Source organism: Peromyscus californicus, unplaced genomic scaffold (assembly GCF_007827085.1).
Source record: "Peromyscus californicus insignis strain IS unplaced genomic scaffold, ASM782708v3 Scaffold_1__1_contigs__length_55948999, whole genome shotgun sequence".
Lineage (NCBI taxonomy): Eukaryota > Metazoa > Chordata > Mammalia > Rodentia > Cricetidae > Peromyscus > Peromyscus californicus.
Window position 1 is genome coordinate 33,521,869 of NW_026294492.1, and position 24,081 is coordinate 33,545,949.

At 47.9% G+C, this 24,081-nt stretch overlaps 1 protein-coding gene across 11 annotated transcripts in view; it reads right to left on the reverse strand.

Moving 5' to 3' along the window:
- Positions 1 to 24,081, reverse strand: part of Haao (3-hydroxyanthranilate 3,4-dioxygenase) — an 87,494-nt gene that overhangs the window by 10,972 nt on the left and 52,441 nt on the right. For 7 of the 11 annotated variants that reach the window (XM_052746430.1, XM_052746426.1, XM_052746429.1 and 4 more), the window contains one exon: positions 10,954 to 21,653. In XM_052746430.1, the coding sequence (XP_052602390.1) occupies positions 18,870 to 20,363 (1,494 nt within the window). In that variant the 5' untranslated portion in view covers positions 20,364 to 21,653 and the 3' untranslated portion in view covers positions 10,954 to 18,869. Of the gene's footprint in view, positions 1 to 740; positions 4,047 to 4,096; positions 8,528 to 10,953; positions 21,654 to 24,081 lie in introns of those variants that run through there. The other 4 variants (XM_052746436.1, XM_052746435.1, XR_008220209.1 and 1 more) reach the window with 4 other exon arrangements.

The window sequence follows — 24,081 nt, forward strand, 5'->3', positions numbered from 1 at the left end:
CCTCCTTCTCCCTCCTCCTCCTCCTCTTCGTCCCTCCCTTCTTCAAACAAGTTTCCATTTTGCAGCCCAGGCTGTCCTTGAACTCTCGGTCCCCTTTGCCTCCCCTCCGGAGTGTTAGGATTACAGGTGTGCACCATCACACTTAACTTTTGCTTTTTTTTTTTTTTAATGTAGCTTCCGTACGTGAGTGTAGAAGCGCAGAATTCACTCTCCAGACTCTGAATCATTGGAGCCGCTAGCAACTCGGGACCTGTACTCCCTAGAAGTAAGGAGGGCCCACCTTGTTCCTACTCCTTTTTCAGCACTACCCATGCTCCCTTGTTACCTTTCCACCCAACATTTCCCCTCCGCGTCCTTGTGTCCTTAGACCCTTTGCTCCTTATGTGACGGACAGGGAGAGCCTGGCTTCTGGGGTCAGAGTACCATGGAATCCCTCGGAGTCTGTGGCTCATATGGGAGGCCAAAGGAGAAGAACCATCCGTATAGACCACCACATGTCCATGACAGTGGAGACCCCACCACAGGAGCCTGTCAAACACAGGGCCTCCCCAATAGAGTTCCCTGGGCACAAGGTAGGCAAAGGTAGACCTGCAGGCACCCCAATTCTAAGGCAGCCATTTCCCTTTCCTGTGGCAGCCATATTTGCTTTTCTCTGGGCGACTCGCTCTAGCCCTGGGGCAGAAGTGTCCGCTCCCCCACAGGTGGCAGCCGGATGGCACGGGCGAGCATCCACGACCTACCTCCTCACCCTCCTCGATGTGATAATCCTTCCTGGTATTGGGGCCTCCGACGAACATGATTTTGAGCTGCTCTTGGTGCCTGCAGGAAAGAGGCAAGAACAGGACCTGAATCAACTCCTGGGAGTGAGCGGCGGAAAGCAGGGACGTGTGGAGGCAGGAGGAGGCCTGGTTCACACATCTGGGAGAAGAACAGATCCCCCTCGTGGTCAAATTGTTCCTCATGCATTTAAGTGTCTCCGTGTGTGGTTGTGTGTCTCCGTGCCTTCTGACCCACAAAGAAGCAGCATGGAAGAGCATCACTCTTCATGGCCCCGGGCCACACTCAAGATCTCAAGGACAGGAGAACTGAGGGGAGCCCTCACCTGTCTGTTCGGGAGACTGTCCACCACTGTGGACCATACTCAGGGGACTCAGGAGACTGTGACATCTCCAGGGGAAACAGATGTGTGTGTGTGTGTGTGTGTGTGTGTGTGTGTGTGTGTGTGTGTGTGTGACATGTGTTCAAAAACACAGGCACTGGAGCCAGCCTCCTAAGATCAATTTAGCTTTATTACAATCTTGGGCATGTTAGTTGACGTTATTGGGCTTTAGCTCCCTCATCTGGAGAGGCAGCTTTAATTCATTTCATAGGTTTTTTTATTGTTATTATGTATTTATGTTCTGAATAGTTTCATGTTATTTGGGAAGAGAAAACCTCAATTGGGAAATTCCCCCACCAGACTGGCCTATGAGCCAGACACGTGATTGATGGTTGATGGGGGAGGGCCCAGCTCACTGTGGGGCAGCGCCACCCTAGGGCTGATGACCCTGGGTTCCATAAGAAAGCAGGCTGAGGGCTGGAGAGATGGCTCAGAGGTTAAGAGCACTGGCTGTTCTTGCAGAGGTCCTGAGTTCAATTCCCAGCCCCCACATGGTGGCTCACAACCATCCGTAATGAGATCTGGCGCCCTCTTATTGTGAGCAGGCATATATGCAGACAGAACACTGTATACATAATAAATAAATAAATCTTTAAAAAAAGAAAAAAGAAAAGAAAAAAGGAGGTTAAACAAGCCAGGGGGAGCAAGCCAGCAAGCAGCACTCCTCCACAGCTTCTGCTCCAGTTCCTGCCTTGGCTTCTCCCAGTGATCATCTCATAAGCTGTAATTTACGTGTGGAGGTCAGAGGATAATTATTTAGAGTCAGTTCTCTCTTTCCATCACATGGATCTTGGAGACTGAACTCAGGCCTTTAGGCTTGTGAGGGCAAGTGCCTTTACCCACTGACCCACCCCTTTCTCTGTTTTTGCCTTTTATTAATGGACTTTACTGAGATATAGACAAAAAGCTCTTGAACAAGTTTATTTGATAATTACACCCCCCCCCCCCAAGTCAGAATGCAAAATCTCTCTGGGGGTGTTACAGGTTGAATCCCCTGACTGGTCCAAATTCTTATGTTGGAGTCCTAACCCCAAGGACCTGGGAAGGCGAACTTCACATCACACAGCCATAGCATGTGGGAGCTGGGTGTGAACCTCAGAGCCTGCCTGAGGTCCGAACCCATATTGTTGCAGTGGGGGACAGTCTTGATGGGACACAAGAGAGAGACAACGCCTTGAGGAAACAGGAGTCCCGAACAGGAGGGAGAGACAGTTCCAGTTGCCTTATGATCTGCTCAGTGCAATATAAGTGAGGTTTTATGAGCAGGAATGTGGATATGGAGACTCACAGCAGGGGAAGGTCTGTGAAGATGAACATGGACGCTGGGTTCATGCATCTGAAACCAAGGAACGCCACTGATGCCAGCCAGAAGCTAGAGCCAGGCATGGCACAGACGCACCATGAAAACCCAGCCCTCCCAGTGATGGAGGTTACCTCCACAGACTTGTTCATACCGACTGACATCCCCTCTCAACAGAATCTCAGTTCTACCAGGAAGGTATTCTGTCAGTTTGCTGCCTGCCCTATCCCCAAAGTCCAGAGCATCGTGGTGCTCAGTAAATATCTGCTGACTGAATAAGGGGAGGGCCGATGGTTGTGATGGTTAACCTGGGGAGTTCTAGAGGACTGGAAGGCTGGGGGGCAGGGCTGGGGGCAGGGTAGTCACTACTGACGGGGCTGATGCATGGATAGGATCAGAGCTGTGGTCCTGGGCTCCAGAGGGGGAGGAGGAGTTGGAGGAGTGCGAATGAGAGACTACAGACAGGAAAGAGGCAGAAATGACAAAGCTCCAAGCTGGGGGAGAAGGCAAAAGCAGAAGAGAGAGAAGAGAAACAGCTTCAAGGGGCGGTGACGGCTAGACATGGGGGTATTGCGTAGTGACCAAGGGTGTGCGTGGACTTTGTAGTCAAACTGTTTCTGGGCTTGCGTTGTGGACTCTGTCCCTCGCTAGCTCTGTGACATTTGGGAAAGTTACTTATTAAATCCCACCCCTGTGGGGGCTACTGTGAGAATTCAATGAGATGATGTAAATATACTTGACCTAATCTCCCTGTCAGAGTCAAGTGGCTGCAGCTGTCTGGGTTAAGACATCACCCCCCATTGGAAATGACTTAAAGACCTACAGATATGGTGATTTGGGGGTCTGGGGTGGTGTTGCAAGAAGCTGTGGAAATGAGGGAGGGGGAGGGAGGTGGTGGAGGGGAAATCTGAGATGAAAGGCAGCCTGAACAGGTCAGTCCCTGCTGTAGGTAGAGGAGGCCTGGGAGGGCCTGGTGTTTTCCTGTGTGGCCTGGAGTCCTGAATCAAGAACCCTCATGGCTAGGGATGTAGCTCAGTTTGGAAAAGTGCTTGCCTAGTATTCGAGAGGCCCCAAGTTACACCCTCAGCACCTCAGAAAGAAGGTGTGGTGGTATACACGTATAATTCTAGCACTTGGGAAGTGGAAGCAGGCAGATTGGGAGTTCAAACCCACCCTTAGCTACATAGCCTGGGCTATGGAGACACACACACACACACACACACACACACACACACACACACACACACACGCACCATACAACCATGGCTTCAGGATTTGCCAAGGTTGAGGTGTGTGGTTCAGCTGTCTCCAGGTCCTGAGTTCTAGCCTGGGGCATTGAAAATCATGCTTTTCCCAAGGGGTATGGTTGCTTTCAGCCATGGAAGGGATGTCACATCCTGCCTCATCTCTCACAGCCTCAGAGACACTCAAGCAGGTCTCAGAAGTCAAGGCCACCGGCTGTGCTGTGGTCTCCGGAAAGAGGAACAGACTGAGATAGTGAAACCTGAAAGAGCCAGTCGGCACCCTCCCCTGAAAGCACCAGGCAGAGGGGTGGAGGGGGAGGGGAGGGTTGAGGGAGGGGGAGGAGGGGGAGGAGGAGGAGGGGGAAGATAAGAAAAGGGGTGCTGGGTACTCACATAAGCTTGTTGCAAACCGGGGGTTGGAAGGAGGCCCGATTCTCTTCTACCCAAGACTTCACTCTCACGCGGCGGCGGCGCTCCATGGTCGGCAGGCAGGACTCTCCGGCCCACCGCGAGTCGCCAGGCAATCGGGCAGTTGGAGAGGTCAGTCTGCCCAGCCTCCTGTGGGCCACCTCATTAATTAACCTCCCGGAGGTCAAAGAGCAGAGCAACCCCCTGCCATCCCGCGGTGTGGCTCTCGGGTCTGAGCCCTCATGCCCTGAACATCCCTGCCTCTGCTCACCGAAGAGGGCGGGCCCTTCAGAGCCCCAGACCAGACCTGCCTCCTAGGACCTGGCCAACGTCCTCCGGGCACCTAGTTGCCCCGGTCCGAAGAGGGATTCTGGTGCGTGCTCGCCCCGTGTAAGATGCAGGATGCCGGACTTTCCGTTTTCCTAAGGACCCCCTCCCCTAAAGAAGTATTGTGATAGGGAGAATAAAGGTTTGAAAACCCGAGGCTTTGAACACAAGGTGCGCTGAGGGCGACAGTGAGCGCACGGAGACCATCACCGGAGGCAATTCACGCCGGCATCGGTCTCCTCGGGAGCCCTGAGGTCAAGGCCGGTGCACCCTGCTTTGCAGCCGAGGCCGGGTCCCACTGAAGCAGCCTCAGTACCGAGTAGTAGTGGGTAGGAATGAGGTGCCCGACGCTGTTCTGAGCTCTTTGTCGCCTCCACTGGGAATCGAATCAGGGTCTTTAGTTTGCTAGGCAAGCTCTGCCCACTGAGCTTTCCTATCCCCCCAGCTCCCTTGCATGTTCTGTTTGGGTGTTGTTATTGAAACGAGGAATCACTTTGTAATCCAGGATGTTGGCCAACTTGCTATGTAGCTCAGGCTAGCCTCGAACTCTGTCCTCCCGCCTCAGTACTGGGATTACGGACGGGTGCCACCACAAACCCACAGTCCCCACCCTTACACGTCTTAAACATGTATGAAGAATTTTGCAGGTGAAGATGGCCCTGGGTGTTCTAGTCTGTCAGACTAGAGGCTCTTTAGCCCAGACTGTCCTAGGGCGGACCTGAATCTAAGTGTGAGCATAAGGACGGGGGTGAAAGTGGGGTTTGTGTGTGTGTGGGGGGGGGTTGAGTATGACCACCTGCCTTTCCCCCTCCCTTCAGGACTCAGAATTCTTGGAAAAATTGGAAGGGAGTGAACGATAGGAAGAGGGATGGAGGGAGAAGAAACTGTCTCAGGCCTCTGACACCAGAAAGCAGACTACAGAACAGACCGGCAGTTCTCAACCTGTGGGTCACGCCTCTGGGGGCCCAAGGACCCTTTCACAGGGGGTCACAAATCAGATATCCTGCAGATCAGATATTTACATCAGCGATTCATGACAGCAGCAGAATTGCAGTTAGGAAATAGCAACAAAAGTGATTGTATGGTGGGGGGGGGGGTGTCAGCACAACATGAGGAAATGTATCTGGGCATTAGAAAGGTTGAGAGCCACTGGACTAGAGGTGGCGCTCATGCCCACCTGCCCCTGTTTGCAGCCTAACACAGGCAGCTTCTTTACTTCCCAGACTTAAAAGCTCAAAACCCAGACAGATACTCAGCCAGCGTCTCACCCACCTAGCAGGGACTTTCCTGTTTCCTCTCGACCACCCTTCCCCCTTTCTCCGCCTTTATCTTTTCAGTTGTTTAATTAGAATGTTTTAGCTACGTGTTTCCTTCTAGAGTATTCTTTGGTACCTAAATAACTCCAACTACCTTCTTTCTGTTTCCCGTCTACAAGTAAACAGAGGGGGTGTAAACAAAGGGAGGGTGGAGGGGACCTACAATGTGTTAGGTTCACTTTGAGTATTGTTAAAGGAGGGAAGGGTGGGGAGGTGGGTGGGTGAATTCACAGCAGCGGTGTGGGGCCTCCGGCGAAACCAGCAGGTGTTCTGTTACGTATTACAAAGGACAGAATGCAGTTACCCTGGATTTTAATTGATGCAATCAAATAATGTGAATAAGTAAGGCAGGCCGTAAGTAGAATTTTGGGAGAGCTGGGTGGTGGTGGCGCACGCCTTTAATCCCAGCACTTGGGAGGCAGAGCCAGTTGGATCTCTGTGAGTTCGAGATCAGCCTAGTCTACAGAGGGAGATCCAGGACAGGCACCAAAACTACACAGAGAAACCCGGTCTTGGAAAAAAAAAAAAAAAGAATTTTGGCATCAGAATCTTCTAAATTCAGGCTAAGATAGTTATATAATCACCATCAAGATGCCCTCTGTTTTGGACTGTGTAGATAATACACTATTCTTGGGTACCATGGGCAAGCCTCCTCCTTATCTGGATGGCTTCTGCATCAAAAACCAACAGCTCTCCTCTTACCCATGTGTTCTGGCATTGATTAATTCTTGATTGACTGGGACCTTCTGGATATTGATTGTTGATCGATTCTAGTTTCTGGATCTTACCTGCTTGTATTAGTTACTTTGCTTACTGTGGGAACACAAGGGGTCTATTTTGGCTCCAAGTTTGAGGGTACAGTCCCTCGTGGTGGGGATGCCACGGTGGCAAGAGCTGGAGGCAGGCAGTTATGCTGTGTTAACAGTCAGGAAGCAAAGGAAAACCAATGCTGGTACTCATCCCTGCCCACCCTTCCCCCTTTTCGAGACAGGGTTTCTCCGTGTAGCTTTGGTGCCTGTCCTGGACGTCACTCTGTAGACCAGGCTGGCCTTGAACTCACAGAGATCCGCCTGGCTCTGCCCCCCCCTCCCCCCCGAGTGCCAGGATTAAAGGCGTGCGCCGTCGCCGCCCGGCTCCTCTTCCCCCCTTTATTCAATCTGAAACCCCAGCTCACAGACTAGTGCCCTCCACATTTTAGTGTGAGCCTTCCCAGCCCAATTAACTAGAAACTCCCTCACAGATGTGCCAGGAATCTTGTTTCCATGGTGATTGTAAATCCCATCAAGTTAATAATCAAGATCAAACATCAGGCTGCTCTCAAGTTGCTACCTTTTCCCTCTATACAGGAGCTCATCTGTGGCGTGGAATCAGAAGAAAACAGCATCTACTCTGGGCTCCTAGCCTATTGAGGCATTCCTGCTCGCTGGGTGGGGTCTTGCTCCACCCCCTGGATTGCGTGAGCCAAGTCACACAGAGCTTTAGATACCCACTAGGTTTGGCTGAACACGGCTGTGGATAACCCGCTGATCAATAGACTGAGCTAGTGTGTCAGCCGCTTCGACCCCCTTGGTCTTTCTGTCTCCCTTTCTCTCTCCATACCCCCTTTCATATACTCATCAAACATGTAAGAACAAATAGCTTCCTATGGATAAAGGAATACCTCATGAACTATGCTGGTGAATGGGGGGGAAAAACAAGCCAAACTCAGAGTCTTCTATTGTACTCTTATAACACAGTTCAATTCTGTAGTCCTAAATGTGTGGGGTGTTTCTCCCAACCCGCACACAAGCAATCAGACTGCAGGAGGGCCTGCTGGACATCAAATCCATTCTTATCTGCATTGAGACAGCATCAGACTCCACAGGCTGAGGGCTCAGCCCCCTAAGACTGTCCCCAACTTCAGGCCAGCTGCAAAGAAGGTAGCCGGCTACAAATTGGGATTTCTGAGGCTGAGTCCAGAGATTTGTAACTGCCTAGGCGTCATCTGGCACACTGCTGCCCCCCTGTGCAGAAGTCTGGGCTAGCATCCTCGAGGATGAGAGGCTGAATGAGAGGAAGTGGCCAAGGGCCAGCTGTGTTAGCTCTGCTTAGATGACCCCAGGGGAGGTGGCTGATCTGCCTTGCAGAACGCAGTTCAACTCACTGACCGGGTGCATCAGGAGCGAGTGAAATGGTTACGACTGCATGTCATTAAATTGGGGGTGGCTTCGGTTAACTGAGACTACAGGTGTAGGAGTTTCCATGGCCATTCAGTGTCATTTTGTTTTAGGTATACTCTAACAGGACCCCGAGACCTTAGCACAACTGACACCATGTTGGAGGCACCATTCTGATCTTAGAATCCAGCATGTAGGTCCCAAAACGGGAACAAAGACCCAATCCATCAAAGACCTAGAATTAGCAGATGGACTCAGTCAAAATGATTCTGGTTTTGTTTAACATCCAAAGCATCAGAATCAGGAGCCAGCCTCACACACACCTTCCTCTCTCCATCAGGACTGACGTTGACATCATCAGTGTCATAGAGTTTCTTCACAGCCTGCTTGCTCTGGTGCCTGTTGGCCTTGCAATCTCATTGAACACACCTGACTTGTCGTCTGCCGCTTCAGGGCTCCTGCACTGAAGCCAGGCCTGGCCAGGTGAGTGCCTGGGAAGAGCTTATTTGAATATTTTACACATTGTTTTGGTTCTTCTCAGAGCTGCTGTAACAAATTTCAACAAACTTGGTGTTCTGTGGAAGTTTCTTCTTGTCGTTGTAGTTCAGCTCAGGAATCTAGAAGTCCAAAATCAGAGTGTTAAGTTGTCATGTTCCTGGGATTCTGGGGGGAGGTCCTTCTAGTTTCTAGTGGTCCTGGACCTTCCTCTTGTGGTACCGAGGCTCCAAACTCAGTCATGTCTGTATTCTCTCCTCTCTGTCTGAGTTCTCTCCTCTTACATGGAAGGAATCAATGACTTCCAGTCCTAGCTACTGGGCTGAGGAACCACCTTGGTCCATATGACCTCATCATCACTAATTATATCTACAAAGACCCTGTTTCCCCCAAACACTTTATTTTACCACAATGTTATACGCCCTTTCATGGGGAAAACAAATGTAAGCCTGGCTGTAAGAGTGTGGTGTGGCTCTCGGAAGTCTCCAGAACAGATCCAACACCTCCCTGGAGGCTGGTGGAAATAGCAGAGGGGACGTGAGCAGAGGTACCTTGAGGGGAAGCCGGAGACCCTCAACTAGTCATGCCAGCGGCTTTCCTTTGGACACTGTCAGGGGTTCGGATGCCCAGGAACAACAGGGATATACCAAGAATATAGGAGGGGCTGGGTCAGTAGAAGATGGTGTGTTTGTGTGTGAGGCCCTGAGTGCAGTCGCCGGCACTGGGGGGAAAATCGGAGTTCACAGAAAGATACTAAACCTCCAAGAGAGACAAGTGGGGCCAGCAAGATGGTTCAGTGGGTGAAGGTGCCTGCCAGCAAGGCTGAGGAGCTGAGTTCAATCCCTGGAACCCACAGTGTGGAAGAAGAGAAATGACTCCTCGTTTATGCTGTGGCATACGCGTGTACACACCACACATGCGCGCACACACACACACACACACACACACACACACACACACACACTCATATTTCAAAGTCAAATAAGAGGCGTGCATCTGCTCGTATGTAACATTAAGAGACAGCACTGGAACACCGCGCCCTAGAGAACAAATCAGAATTTCTAAAGACAGCTCTAGGAGATTATGAAATTAAACACCAAGATAAAAATTGTGTATATGGGTAAATACGTAATTGGGAGGATGTTCCAAACTCTCATTAGGTCCCGAAGGGTGTCAAGACCCATGAAGAGTGTCTAGACTGAAGAACTCTTCAGTGTAGACTGTTAGACCAGTCTCAGAGAAAAAAGCTGATGGCCCTCCCCTTACAATTGCCAGGGTGTAGATTGATCCCTTTAACGTATCACGGTACAAACAGGAAAATATCACAGGGCACATTTACTCTTGTTCTAGCTAGCATTGAAAGTTAGCATTGTTTTCCAAGTATGTGTAAGTAATTATATCCGTAGAAACAAACCAAAACCCTTAGCTCCACTCTGCTGCCAACCCCTCTCTGTCCCTTATGGCCAGCTCTTGGTGAGAGGTGGCCACCGGAGGCCCTGGGAACCCATGACATTTAGTGCCATCTGCTCTCCCTGAGGGGCAGCTGACAGGGTGTGTGGCCACGTCTGTTGATGTCCAGCCTTCAGCCTCATGGGGCTCCGCTAACCACTTGTTCTTCACCTGGTTTTGGAATTTCTTGCTTCTTACCTCACCAGGTGTTTCCTAGCCTCTTTCACACCCCCCTCCCCTTTTCTTCTCTGGGAGAGGGTCCCCAAGTGTGATCCCCTCACTAATCTTCTTCCATGTAGTGAGGCTCCCTAGGGCATCTCATTCCTTCCTTCCATTTCTCTCCTACCCCCTGGGGTAGATATTTGTGAGCCTGACCCTTTAACTCTTCATCACTGGGTCAGGTCATCTCATGCTGCGTGCTCTTTTCAGGTGTCCTGGTTTGTTCCTGTTGGCTGTGCTTCCCTCAAAATACTGGCGTCTGACTGATGTGTACTGGTGGGAGAGGCTAACACTAAAATGGAGCTCTTGCTGGAACTGGGCCATGGGGGGGTGCTCACCCCATCACTCTCCCCTCCTGCCACTAGTTGGTTCCTCAGGAAGCTCTGACTGCCAGGCGTACACTTTCCCGTGTCCATCATCTGAACAGTCAGTTTCCCCTAGAATGTGGAAGATCCTGCCTGCTCCCTCCCCTGCAGCGAAGACCCCTGCCCTGAGGTGCTCACATGGTCCCTGGCTCGCACTGAACTCGCCCTGCTCTGTTGCAGTTGGGCCATGCTGATGGCACGTGGCCCACAGCAGCAGGTGAAGGAGGTAAGGGCACAGTGCCCTCCCTTTGCAGCCGTCTCTGAACCTTCCCACCTCTCCCCTTCCTCCCGGCCATTTCTGTTCATTGGAGGATCTTCCTGTTAGCTACCTTCTCAGCCCGGCACCTAGATGCTTTTTCAAGTGGCGTCGCAGGCTGGCACTCGGAGGAGCTAGCAACGTGTTAGTTTATAATGAGCAATAAAACTTTCACGTTGGGGGGAAATGAGGTCAATGTACATTAAGAAAAATGTTAATTTCTTGGAAAGGAAGTATATTCAGTTCACAAACATTTGGAAATGTTTAAGGAAATGGTGAGGTTTAATTTCAATGATACCGTTAAAAAATACCGTTTGTAGAACAGTTTTCAGAGATTTTCATCCAGTGATGGTAATACAAAGTAAAATGAATATATCCACATACTCCTGGTGGGTGTCTAACCTACTGCCCTTTTATATGGTAAAATGAGTATCTCCATGTACTCCTGGTGGGTGTCTAACCTACTGCCCTTTTATATGGTAAAATGAGTATCTCCATGTACTCCTGGTGGGCGTCTCACCTACTGCCCTTTTATATGGTAAAATGAGTGTCTCCATGTACTCCTGGTGGGCATCTCACCTACTGTGCCCTTTTGGAGTATATCTAACACACTGGAGTCCTAAAACGTTTATTCCCTTTGACTCCACAATTTTGTTCTTGAGATTTTAACCCACAGGAAGCTTCAGCATGAGAAATCTTCAGGTACAGAGATCTGTCCTTGGTATTATTTATGCTCCTGTCACCAACAGTGACCACACACAGAAACGGCCTGTCTGACTGCATGGGAATGTCCAATAGGCTGTAGTCCACAGGCCCAGGCAAACAGTTTGAATCTGGTAAGAACATATGGAAAAAAGAAAAAGAAAAATTGTGTATCAAATGTTAAGTGGCAGCGGAGAGATAAAATGCCTTACATGGTGTATGGCTCACACAGCAAAGATTAGAAAGAAACTCAGGCTGACGTTCGTAGGCTTATATTCGGTCAATGGACAAATGAGAATTTTGTTTCCTCTTCTTCTTTTATATGAGCTCTAATGTCTTAGGAGAAATTTCTAATTACAATAACTTAGAAAACAGAAATCTGTCTCTTTGGTAGACTCTAGATTTAGCAAAGAACAATGAACTGATAAAGGGTTCTAGCTCATTAATTTCATAAAAGTGAAAGGTTTCAGGAGAGAAAAGCAGGGGGCTATGCTTTGTTAATTAATATGACCAGTGTTTGAGAGCAGGATTCAGGGCGTGGATTGTGAGTTCAAGTCCACACATGCCCCCATGTGTGTGACGTTGGAGAGGTTGTTGCAGTTTTTAATCTGCAGAGTGCACGGGGCAGCACGCCTTGCTGGCCGGATTGAGTGTGCACATGGTGCTGGCCTGTAGGAGGCGCTCTAGCCATCGCACTGCTCCCGTGTCATCACCTCACCAAAGCTCAGCCCCAGAGCCAGGAGCTGCTCAGGGGTAAAGCGCTTGCTGTGCAAGCATGGGGTCCTGAGTTCTGTTCCCAGCACCCACGTGAAAACTAGGTGTGGAGGTGCGCGTCTGTGACTGTAGTGCTACGGGGTGGTCTGGAGGTGGACAGGTGCCAAGAGTGTGCCAGCTGTGCAGTCTAACTGAAACAGCGGTGGAGACCTACAAAACAGTTGAGTGTGATGGCAGGCAGATCTCTGTGAGAGTTCAAGGCCAGCCTGGTCTAATAGCAGAGTTCCAGGCCAGTCAGTTACTCTGTCTTTAAGACAAGCATAAATAAGTGAAAAAGATAGAGTGCAATTAGAAGAAAATGCCTGAGTTTGACCTCTGACCTTCACATACATATACATGGCTGTGTACTCCCCCATCCCCCAATCAACTTGATAAGTCACTTGCTGGGTGACCTTGACAATTACTTGTGCAAGCCTTGTTTGGCTTTTTTGGTTTTTAGTTTGTAAAGTGGCAGCAGCAAACCACTTGCTTCCAAGTTATTGGGAGAATTTACTGAAGTCGAGCCAGAAGCTTGGTGACCATAACAAGTGCGGAGATGGAGAGGGGTATGGAGGGCTGATGTGATTGGTTCTGTTTTTCCATGGGTTTATTTTGAAGCATGAAGAAGTAGGGAAGTGAGCAGAGGTGGGAGAGCTGGCTGGAGGTGAGTAAGCCAACACGTGCTGAGGGTTTATTTCTGCCCTGACAGATTTGGGGGAAAGTCTGTGGTGTCCACAGCGGCTGTAGGTTCACTCTGCAGTGACTCATTGTAAGTCTGTGATGTCGTTGGTTTGTTTTTCTTATTTATTCTTCTGGGGGGCAGCCACCAATTCCCAAATAATTCACATAGAGGCTTATTCTTTTTTTTTCCTTTGGTTTTTCTTCTTAATTACAAATGCTAGGCTTTAGCTTGGCTTGTTTCTAGCCAGCTTTCCTCAACTTAACTGATCCCATCTACCTTTTGCCTCTGGGCTTTTCCTGTTTTCTTTCTTCTGTAAATCTTACTCTGTGGCTTGCTGTGTAGCTGGGTGGCTGGCCCCTGGAGTCCTCCTCTTCTCTGGCTCCTTCTTTTCTCCTCCCAGATTTCTCCTTCTATATATTCTGCCTGCTATTGGCCATTCAGTTCTTTATTAGACCATCAGGTGTTCTAGACAGGCACAGTACCACAGCTTCACAGAGTTAAATGCAGCATAAACAAAAGTAGCAACCTTGAAATCATATTCTGCAGCAGTGTGATGTAAGTAGAGAGCCTGTCCTCATTCCTGCTGCCTGGCCCCTTCCCAGGCTTCCCACATGCCCATGCATGTGACCCCTCCGCTGCTCTAGACCCAGTTGTTCCTGACTGGGGCTGGCCAGTGATGCTTTGCCTGCTAGGAATGCAGACTCTCATTACCCAGGGTGCTGGAGCCCTTGCATGTAGGATTTTGTATTTCCAACAAGTTCCCAGCTCATGGCCCACACCGAGTAGCAGGGTTCTAGAGTATTCTCAAGCTGGTTCTTTAGATGGTTCTATGTGCCCCCATTCAAGGAGTGGAAGACTAAAGACACTCTTTGTGCATCTCCAGGGAAGCTGCTTTAAGATGCGCAGCTAAATGTAAATATGGCAAAGGTTTTGTGTTATGATGTAACCTGTTGTAACCTGTTAAATCCACCAACCAGTGTTCAAAATTCCCAGGTACAATCTGAGAACATGGTATTCTAGAAAGTTGCTAAATGGCAGGCTGACTTGGAGTAGTGGGAGGGAGAAAAGATGCTTTTTTTGGGGGAGGGGGATTTGAGACAGGTTTTCTCCATGCAACTTTGGAGCCTGTCCTAGAACTCGCTCACTGTAGACCAGGCTGGACTCGAACTCACAGAGATCCACCTGCCTCTGCCTCCCAAGTGCTGGGATTAAAGGTGTTTGCCACCACCACCCAGCTGAAGAGATGCTTTTTGAGGGTTGCATGTCAGTGTATTGGCAGCTTATCATTTAGCATTTAGGAACCTCTTTTAAGCAGCAGTAGAATGATGTCACAACAGTGCAGGTGAAAGTTCATGAGTCCTTCACTAAGATAGAGGAGGATGGACATAGGATTTGTAGGGAACTTGGAGTCAAATCTGCTGCATGTGGCAGAATATCTATGCTATGATGTTCCAAAGTGCATACACAAAACATCTTTATCAGAACTGTCTACACAATTTCAAAAATGTCCCCAGAAAACCTCACTTACTTCTTAGCTCCCACGATCCTGGTGCTCCTCTGTGGCTTAAGGGCTGTGGATCCCGAGGTCTAGCAAATCACAAGCACACTAGTGAGTGCCAGGGACCTTTGAACCTCATCCACAAAGAGATGACACCCCCTTGTGCCTAGACGGGTCTACAGTGAGCGAGTTCTAGGATTTTTTGGTGTGGTCCCTAGGAGGCATAAGTCCCCTAGGAGTTTATAAGTCTTGAAGTCTTTATAGACAAGCTATGTCCGGGCTTCTCCTTACCCCTGAGCCTCTCCTTGGTACTGTGATGAGGTCCCTCGTTGTGACCTTGCCGGCTCCTCTCAGGATAACTGTGTCTGTTCTTAGAGGGACTGTAGTGAGTTCTCTCAGAATGACTGCGGTGGAGTCTGGAAGAAGACCTGTATAGCCTGGACTCTGAGGGAAGGTGGTGAACTCTCCCAGAAGAATTACGCCTTTTCCTGCCAGAGGGACTGAAAGGGGTTCTCTCAGAGAGACTACCATGGCTCCTTTCTGAAGGACTGCACCGTGTCCTCTGGATGGGACTGAGATGGCACCTTTTTGAGGGACGGTGGCTTCTTCTCTCTCGTCCTCTTCTCTCTCGAGGACTAAGAGACCTCCTAGAGGGACTCCTAGGGCGTCTCCCAGGACGGGGTCGGCTCCTCCCTGAGGGACTGTGACCTATCCCCTTAAAGAGACTGTAATGGCTCCAGGAGGGATACTTTGAAGGGTTCTCACAGACGGACTACTATCCTGTCTCGGGGAGGGACTGCAATGACTCCTGTCAGAGAGATGTCTAAGGGTTCTGTCAGAGGGACTGCTATGCCTTCTCTGAGAAGGACTGCGGTATCGCCTCTCAGAGAGACTTTCATGAATTCTCTCCCAAAGGATGCGATTGGTCCTTTCAAAAGGCTTATTATGGAGGGCCCTCTCCCTGAAGAAGCCTATGACATTTTGAACTTTACTCAAGGTTGGAGGATTGAAGTAATTTGGATAGTGGCATCTCTTTCCGAAGCCATGGTCTCCAATTGCAAAGGTATGGGTTGGAGAGAGCTCACTTGTTTTGGCTGTTGAGTTTGTCTACACTGGTCACCTGTTCCCTGCAATCTGTCCTCTTGCTTAGGGTTCACACCTGCTGACCTTTGCTGGGCAACTGGTGTGCTGGCTCCTTTGCTATCTCCTGCTAAACAATACTTGTTGGCTCTTTGTTTGGGGTGCAAGTATTGGGTTGACCACAAATTGTCTGGCCTTGTCCTGTCCTCAGGCTTCTGTCCAGTATAAGCCACAATTCTATGTGCTATTTGGAATGCCTGCCTTAGGCCCTGGAAAAGCAGCTGGTAGAACTTGGCCTGAGAGGATTTCTCAGGTTGTGTCTTCGAAGAAACAGTGCTTGTTTGAACGGTTTCAATACTCTTGCTTATTGATGAACACATTCTAAAAGGACTCTCTTCCGGGGTTTCACTATTTTTGTAGAGCTTTGTGTTTTGTGTTTTAAGTCCCTTGATGGTTTCCTTCATTGGATAGTTTAAGTCAAAGGTCTTTTTGAGGCTTGATTTCGACCATTTTTCTTCCTGATTACTTTCAAAGCCACTCTCGGATACAGAGTGAAGCTGACGGAATTCATGGTGCTCAGAGTCTCTGGCGTCTGTCTGGCGGACCACCCCATGGCTGCCCCGTTGCTTTTTTCTAATGTGCACTTGTACAGAAGCCTGGGAAGATCGGGCCTGGAAATCTCTTGGAGTAGTTGGCCTCTTGGAAGCTGGAGGATAGATTTTAGCTTTCCTTCGTGATGGTGATGTAGTGCTCTTCCATGTATCTGCTCTTTTTCTCCCACGATGCTTTGAGACTTGAGGTCTTTTCCTAGTTCTCAGTCTAAAACCAAGATGCAACTGAATCTCACCATGGCCTTCACGGGTGCTTAAAAGGTGGATCTGTGGGTAGACAAGAAGATATGGACCAAATGGAGGAATCTGGGAATTCATTCCAGAGCTATTCTCCATATCCACTGAGATTACTACCCTCGGAGTAACTTAAAGTTTGACCCTATACATTTCTCCCTTTGAAACTCAGATACTGGAATCTACTGCACAGATTTTGTACCTCCAATTTGTGGTTCAGTATTTAGTGCCACAGTTCTCCCATCTTGGAGCGGTGGCTCTAACATTGGCTCCAAGTCTTTCACTTGGTACACCTGTGATTCTGGAGTCAATGGACAAGGTCTCATACTCGGCACCTGTGGCCCATATTGGTCCTCTTGAGCTTTTACATTATGAACTGGTTCAGGGGCCAATTCAAATGAGGGTGCATCTTTACATTGTAGTTTAGAGGTGAGGTCTATGGGTTTTCTACCTGCAGGTTTGGGTTCTTGATCTGACCCCATAGACAACATTTCTTCTGACTCCAACTGTTTGTTCAGGTGGCCGAACATCCCACCTTTCCACTCTGCTGAGCTTATGTGGTCATCCTGTCCGGGCTCAAGAGTTAAATCCATGGGTGCCCTCCCTTGATACTGTTGTGTTGAGACTAAATCCATGAATTTTACTTCTTGGATCCCTTGTGTTTTGGCTTTATTCACAGGTTTTAGATTTTGCTGCTTCAGACATGAGATAATCACACATTTGCTATCTTGTGTTTGTGGCCGTGAAGTCAGTTCCTTGGGTTTTACATCTTGTAGATGAGGCCCTTGCAACACCTCCATAGGCTTGTCTTGAAACAGCATCCCTGGTACAAAAGTCATGGGACTCTCCCCTTGCTTCTTTGGTTCAAGTTCTAAGCGCATGGCATTTACTTCTTGAACACGTGCATCACTGGCCAACCCCACAGTTATCAAATCTTGAATTCTTGAACCTGGAATCAGCTTTACAGATTTCATACCATCTAACTGGGAACTACTTGGGGATATCACTGTAGATTTTATCTTCTCTGGACATTGTCCTACAGTTAAGACTGTAGATTTTATCTTCTCTGGACATTGTCCTACAGTTAAGACTGCAGATTTTCTGTCTTCTAACTGTGGTTCTGAAGGGGGTAACTCATATTTTAAACCTTTCAGGGTGGAGCCCGGAGGCAGCTCCTCACATTCCTTATCTCCTGCTTGTATCCCTGGGGTTGACAGCATGGATATGACTTTCCCCAGCTCTGACTTTGACCTTAACTCCATAGATTTCCTGTCTTCCAAATGAGGCCTTACCAGGTTGTGGTTGTGGTTGTGGCTGTGGTTCTGGAAGCTTTGGCCCCAGGATAAAATCTGATGATGTGGTTTCTGGCCCCAGGAAACATGATATTTCATCATGAGATTTCATGAGATTTCACACCATAATGTGGGGGGCCTGAGATGAAATTTACTGGGTTTTCCCCTTGAAGAAGTAGCCCTTGATTCCAGCCCTTGGCCCTGGAATCAATTCCGATTTGACACTTAGCTTCTGTGGGCCTAGATTTAAATCCACAGATTTCACATTTGGGGGCTGTGTTCCCTCAATCCGTTCCTTCGGTGATAAACTTTGTAGACATGGCTCTGGTTTTGTCTTTTCAGGATCTACCTCTCCTGTAGATGACGGCTGCATTACACTTACAGAGTTCTCATTTTGCAACTGTGAATCTCTATCCATTTGCCTAGACTTTACTTCGTGGAGCTGTGGCTTTGGGGTCACATCTTTAATATGTGGTTTTTGTCCTATAGTTAGTACTGTAGGTTCTACAACTTGTAAGGGTAGTTCTACTTCTGCAGACTTCAAATTTTGGGAAAAGGACTCTGATTTCTCACCTTGCACTCCTGATTCTAGACTAAACTCCAGAGATCTCACTTCTGAATATAGGTCTATGATGGTGCCCGGGTATCATCGACTTTAGAGAATGTCAATCTGAAGGTCTCTGTGTCTTCATATTCTGGTTTCAGAGTTATTTCCGATGGGTTAGTAACTTCTGCACACGGTTCTGGAGGCACCTGAACAAACTTCACATCAGGGGGCTGTGGCTCTGGGGCCATCACTCCTGAGGTCATAGTTTGCACTTCTGAATCTAGTAGCAAATCCAGAGTATCTTTAATTGCATTTCCTGATTCTGGAGTCTCTTCCATCTCTTTTACAACTTGGGTCCCAGGTTCAAGAGTATCTTGGAGTGGTGGTGAGCTCATCTCCACAGATTCTGAGGTCTGGCTCAACGGTGCTGGAGTCATCCCTAATGATGATTGTGGCAACGGAGCAGATTCTTCCACCTGCTGGCAAGGTTCAGAGGTCACTCTTGCTTCTGAGGTTGGATGCTGTAGGGTCAGTCCTTCAGGTTCTAGGAAATGATAACTTGGTTTGGGGGTCGCTTCTAAAGATTTTGTTACATAAATGTGTGTGCTTGGGATCAGTTCACCAACTTCCATACTCTCCACCAGGGCCTCAGGAATTAGATTCCTACCTTCTACCAATGGAGTCTTTGTATCCTCAAGCAATGGTACAGGGGCTATCTTATCAGAGCCGATGTTTGTGAACATGGTTCTGGGGCCAAGTCCACAGATTTTATAGCTTCAAGTGATGGTCTCTAAATGTATGTCCTGTGATAGGGCTGAAAGAGCTTCTTCCATTCCTTGAGACTGATAATCGGGGATCCAATGTACTGATTTATTATTTTGCAATTGTGGACCTGCCGCCAACCCAGCAGACTTTTTGTTTTGGTGTTGTGGTTCAACTGTCAGTTGGCCAGATTTCATATCTTGAAACTGAGACTCAGGGGCCGATGGCACAGATGTCTCACTTTGCAGTTGTGGTATGGGGGTTAATTCCTCATATTGTGTATTCTGCTGATGCAGTTCTGGGGCCAAATCTATACATACCACTGTTGAGGTTGGTGGTCCATATTTTTCCATTTCTGGGACTAAATCTGTGGTTATGTCCACAGATTTCACACTTTGCAATCTTGGATCTGGGATTAGGTGCTCAGATTTTACATTCTGTAGTTCTGGGGGAAAGTCCATTGAATCCCTAACCTTAGGCTGTGGGACTGTGCTCCCCCCCAAATATTCCATTTCCTGAAGCAGTGGTATGACTGGCACTACTTCAGCTTCTGGAACTTGATGCTTTTGGCCCCTTCCTATAGGTACTGCACCTTGATCTGGTGGTGCTGGGATTGCTTTCCTGGATTCCATTATTTGATGATGTGACTTTGGAGTCAGTGACACACACTCTGTGCCTTGAGGTTGTGCCGTAGTCCCCACGGAGTCTTCAACTTGACCCTGTAACCCAGAAGTCAATTGCAGAGACTCTTTGGTTGGAGGCTCTACAATTTGTAGTGGTGTGATCATTCCCGTCGGAGATGCCTGGACTGGCGGGGTCACCTTTAGAGCATGCAGGGACTGACATGACGGTAGTAGGTCATCAGTCATTCCTGATGGTTCCAGTACTTTAGATGGTGGCTGTGGAGGTACGCTTCTAGATTCTACAGTTCCTGCTGGGACAGTAGTAGTCGGAACATCTGGTTGAGCTGACACTGGGGTCCAATTTTCAGCTGGAGGCTGTGAGCCTCGGATCAAAGCCCTAGATTTAGTAATGTGCGGCTGTCCTAGTGGAAATATCTGCATGAAATCCATGGCTTGTTTTGCCACTGGAGACACTTTTGTATCTTCAGTGGCTTCAGGCAGTGCACTTGAGCTAATTTCCATTGCATTTTGATGTACTGGACTGGGAGTAATCCTGATGTGTTTTGAGGCTTGATTCTGTGACCCCAAGGTCATGGTCAGCTTTCCCATGTCTTTATGCTGAGGCTGGGGGATCATTTCCACAGCTTCCACAACTGTCTGCTGTGGCCCTCGACTCATACTTCCTGGTCCTATGGCTTGATAGTTATGCAATGTATCCATCTTCACTGATTCCATGACTTGGTATTGTGGCTGTGGGGCTACTCCTACTGGTTCTATGCCATGTGGACTTAATTTGTCAATCATCTCCATGGAATCCGTGACGTGAAACAATGCCACAGGAGTTACCTCCAGGTTATCTGTGACTTGACTCAGTCTTGAGGCCATGCTCTTTAATTCCGTGGTTTGATGCTGATGATGGGTTCCTTTTATTGGTTCAGTTACTTGACTAATGGCTGAGGAGTTATCCCCACTGTTTCTGCTTGATTTGGCGGCTCTGGGGAAAACCCCACAGAGTCTATCAGCTCCGACTGTGATTCTGGGATTATTCCCATTAAGTCCATAACCTGAAGCAATGCCAATGGAGTGACCTTTATTCTGTCAGTGGCTGAACGTGGTATCTTGGGTGTCAGCTCCACATTAGTTAGTTGTGCCTTATGTGTCTGTACCCTTTTTTTCTGGAAGACCTATGACCTTCTGCTCTATATTCGGCTCAAACACATGCTTTGAATCCTTTTTCACTAAAGCTTGTTCTTCCTGAATTATGTTAACTCCTAGATTTCTGGGAGATGGTGTGCCCGTTGATATAACTAAAGGATTATATCTAAGTTCTTGGCGGTCATCCTCGGGTTGTGACTGCCTGTTTGAGGGAAATGGCTGTGAAATGATTGCTTCCGTCCTATGGACTTCAGAATTCACCCCAATGTTCACGTGGAGATGAAATGATGGAGGATCTGGAGATGTGTTGGTATTTTGCTCAACATCCCCTCAGGGATGAGTGCAGGTAACTGAGTTTTCGGGAGCTCTTCTTCAGGGACTCCTTGTACATCCATCAAATGATTGAGTATGTTCCAGGATTTCTTCACAGGCAGAGGCACCACTTCTTGCTGCAAAGTAGAAACCTTCTGAGACTTATGTCCTTCCAGTTCTCCTCTGATCAAAGGAGAGAGCTGGAGTGGAGCCCATACTAGGGGTCCTGGACTCTCATCCAAATCAGAATCTGACCCATGATTTGATTAAAAATGAGTCTTTCCCTTTTCTTTTGTTTTCTCTTGTTCGCAAGGATCTAAGGATTCTAAAATAGAGCTCATAAAGGAAGTTTGAGCTTGTAAGGGACGAAGAACTGCCAAATTCGGAGAAAGATCTGATTTCTCAGAATCTGTCAGCTGAGAAGTAGGCAGGGATGTGCCAGGGCTCCTGGGCATAGATGCTTCCTTTTGGGAGGAAACAGGTCCACTATCGCTCTGGAATTGCCAAGCTGTCCCTTCAGGAAACATTGGAAGATAAGACAGGCTCGAGCTGTTGTTGGATGATGCAGAGGACATGCTGTAGTCAGTAGAAGGCTTTCCCTTTTGACAGTAACAGCTGGGTGGGACAATCTCCTGAACCACACTGTCAGAGACGGAGGAAGAAGTCACATCTCGGGATTCTGAAACATTCAGCTCCATAAGTGTTGATCTGAGAAACAAAGAGAAATGTTTTCATTTTCTTTGGAATCAGTGGGGGAAGTTAGAGAGAAGGGAGGGAGTGTCTAGTTCAAATCCAAAATATTTTTAGTCTAAGGGAGAGAAGAAGGAAAACAGGGGTTGCATCCACAAACATCAATTATTTATGTCAAGAATTCCTCCGCCAAGAGCAAAGTAGACGAGTCCGTCAGTAGAGTGCATGCTATACAAATAGAGAAGCTGAGTTCCATCCCTAGAACCCACAGGAAAATAAAAGAACACAGTGTCCTAGTGCTGGGCAAGCAGAGACAAGTAGATGCCCTGGGCCTCACTGGACAGCCAAGGCTAATCAGTGAGTCCCAGGGAGTGACTCTATCTCACAACACAAGGTGGATGGCTCCCAGAAATGACACCCAAGTTTTACACACCACACACACACACACACACACACACACACACACACACACACATGCACACCTGTGCTTGGCATGACCTGAGTTTGAGCCCTAAGACTCACATGTTGGAAGGAGAGAACTGACTCCTGTGACTTGTCCTCTGACCACCACATACATGATGTGGCATCCATGTGCACACATGCAAAAAAATACAAATGAATAAAATATATACATATGCTGTGGGATGTTCTGTATGGCAAATGTGTTGCTAATTAGTCAATAAATAAAACACTGATTGGCCATTGGCTAGGCAGGAAGTGTAGGCGGGACAAGGAGGAGAATAAAGCTGGGAAGTGGAAGGCTGAGTCAGAGAGACACTGCCAGCCGCCACGATGAGAAACAGCATGTGAAGATGCCGGTAAGCCATGAGCCATGTGGCAAGGTATAGATGAATGGAAATGGATTAATTTAAGAAGTAAGGACAGTTAGCAAGAAGCCTGCCACGGCCATACAGTTTGTAACCAATATAAGTCTCTGTGTTTACTTGGTCGGGTCTGAGCTGCTGTGGGACTGGCGAGTGACAGAGATTTGTCCTGACTGTGGGCCAGGTAGGAAAACTCCAGCTACAAATGGTGTCCAAAGTGGTGGCAAGAGTTTCCACCTAAAAACTGAGAAAAAAGATTCTAAAACGGAGCTAAAAACAGTTCCTAATTGTCTCTCTCAAATGAGCGGCAGATGTCGGTTTGAGCTCCTTGTGGGTTTCTGGTGTGCGTGCAACCTGCAGTATGGCGGGAATGAGGCCTCTGCAAGTGGCACATTAAGCTGCATGGTGGATTTAGCCTTTGCTGGTACAAAACAAAAAAAGAGGTTTCTGGACTACACGCTGCTTGGATAAAAGCATAGACCCATGATAGCTCCCAGAGCTCGTGGTAAACCACCGCCATGCTGGGAAGCTGAGGTGGGTGGAGCCAGCAGCCACAGCTGCTGCAGTTTAAAGCAATAGATTCACAATAAGACAGATTCAGATGTAATAGTTTACAATGTGTGTAAAATATACGTAGGCTTGAAAGAGACAAAAAAAGGTGATATATAAAGTTATAGAAACAAATACATAGTTTTAAAAAAATAAAGTCTTTAAAGAGTCAGTAAAATTAATATAAAGAATAAGCCACATAAAAATGAGTATTACACAGAGAATCTGGATTGTGTTGTCTTTATATTTTTAACTGCAGAAAAACATTTGATTGTAAAAGCTGTTGAGTTATGCCAAAATGTATATTTTAAAGATACCTTGACTTCAAAATTTGGATATAAGGATATGTTGCTTTGGAAAAGAGTCTCTTTTGTTTCCACAGAAAACCAGAGGCTATGGATTTGTTCAAGATTAAGATACATCAGGTTTGACCAGCCAAGACCCCCTGAAAGGTCTCTGATGACACCATGGCCCAGATGAGACAACACATCTCATCTTATCTAGGGGATAGCGATATGTTTTATCAGTTGTCATCTGCAAACATATCATTAGTTACCATCTCATTTATTTAGTTGTGAATAATAGATTACATATCCTAAGGGACCAGCAAGATGGCTCTGTGGGCACAGGTGTTTGACACCAATCCCGATGACATGAGTCCCATCTCTGGAGCCCACATAGTAAAAGGAGAAAAGCAATTTGCACAAGTTGTGCTCACCTCCACGTGCATGCCATTTGTCCATGCGTGCACCCACATGCAAATTAGTAAGTGATTAAACAAACCTAAGTCCTAGATTATTATGTGTCGTCCTGAGACTCTAGAGGTAAATATGAGTCCTGTGCTCTAGAGACTTGCATTAGTAAGGAAAACAGTCAACTAAACAGGTAAGATGCCATGTGGGAGCCAGCAAAATGGCTCAGTGGCTGAAGGCACCTGTTGCCAAGCGTTGGCAACCTATGTTCAATCCCTGTGGCCAGTATGGTAGATGAAAAGAACTGAATGTTTAAAATAACCCTGGACTTGAATTATAACCTGTTTTTATGTTCAAGCTATCTGTATTATTTCTCCTGCA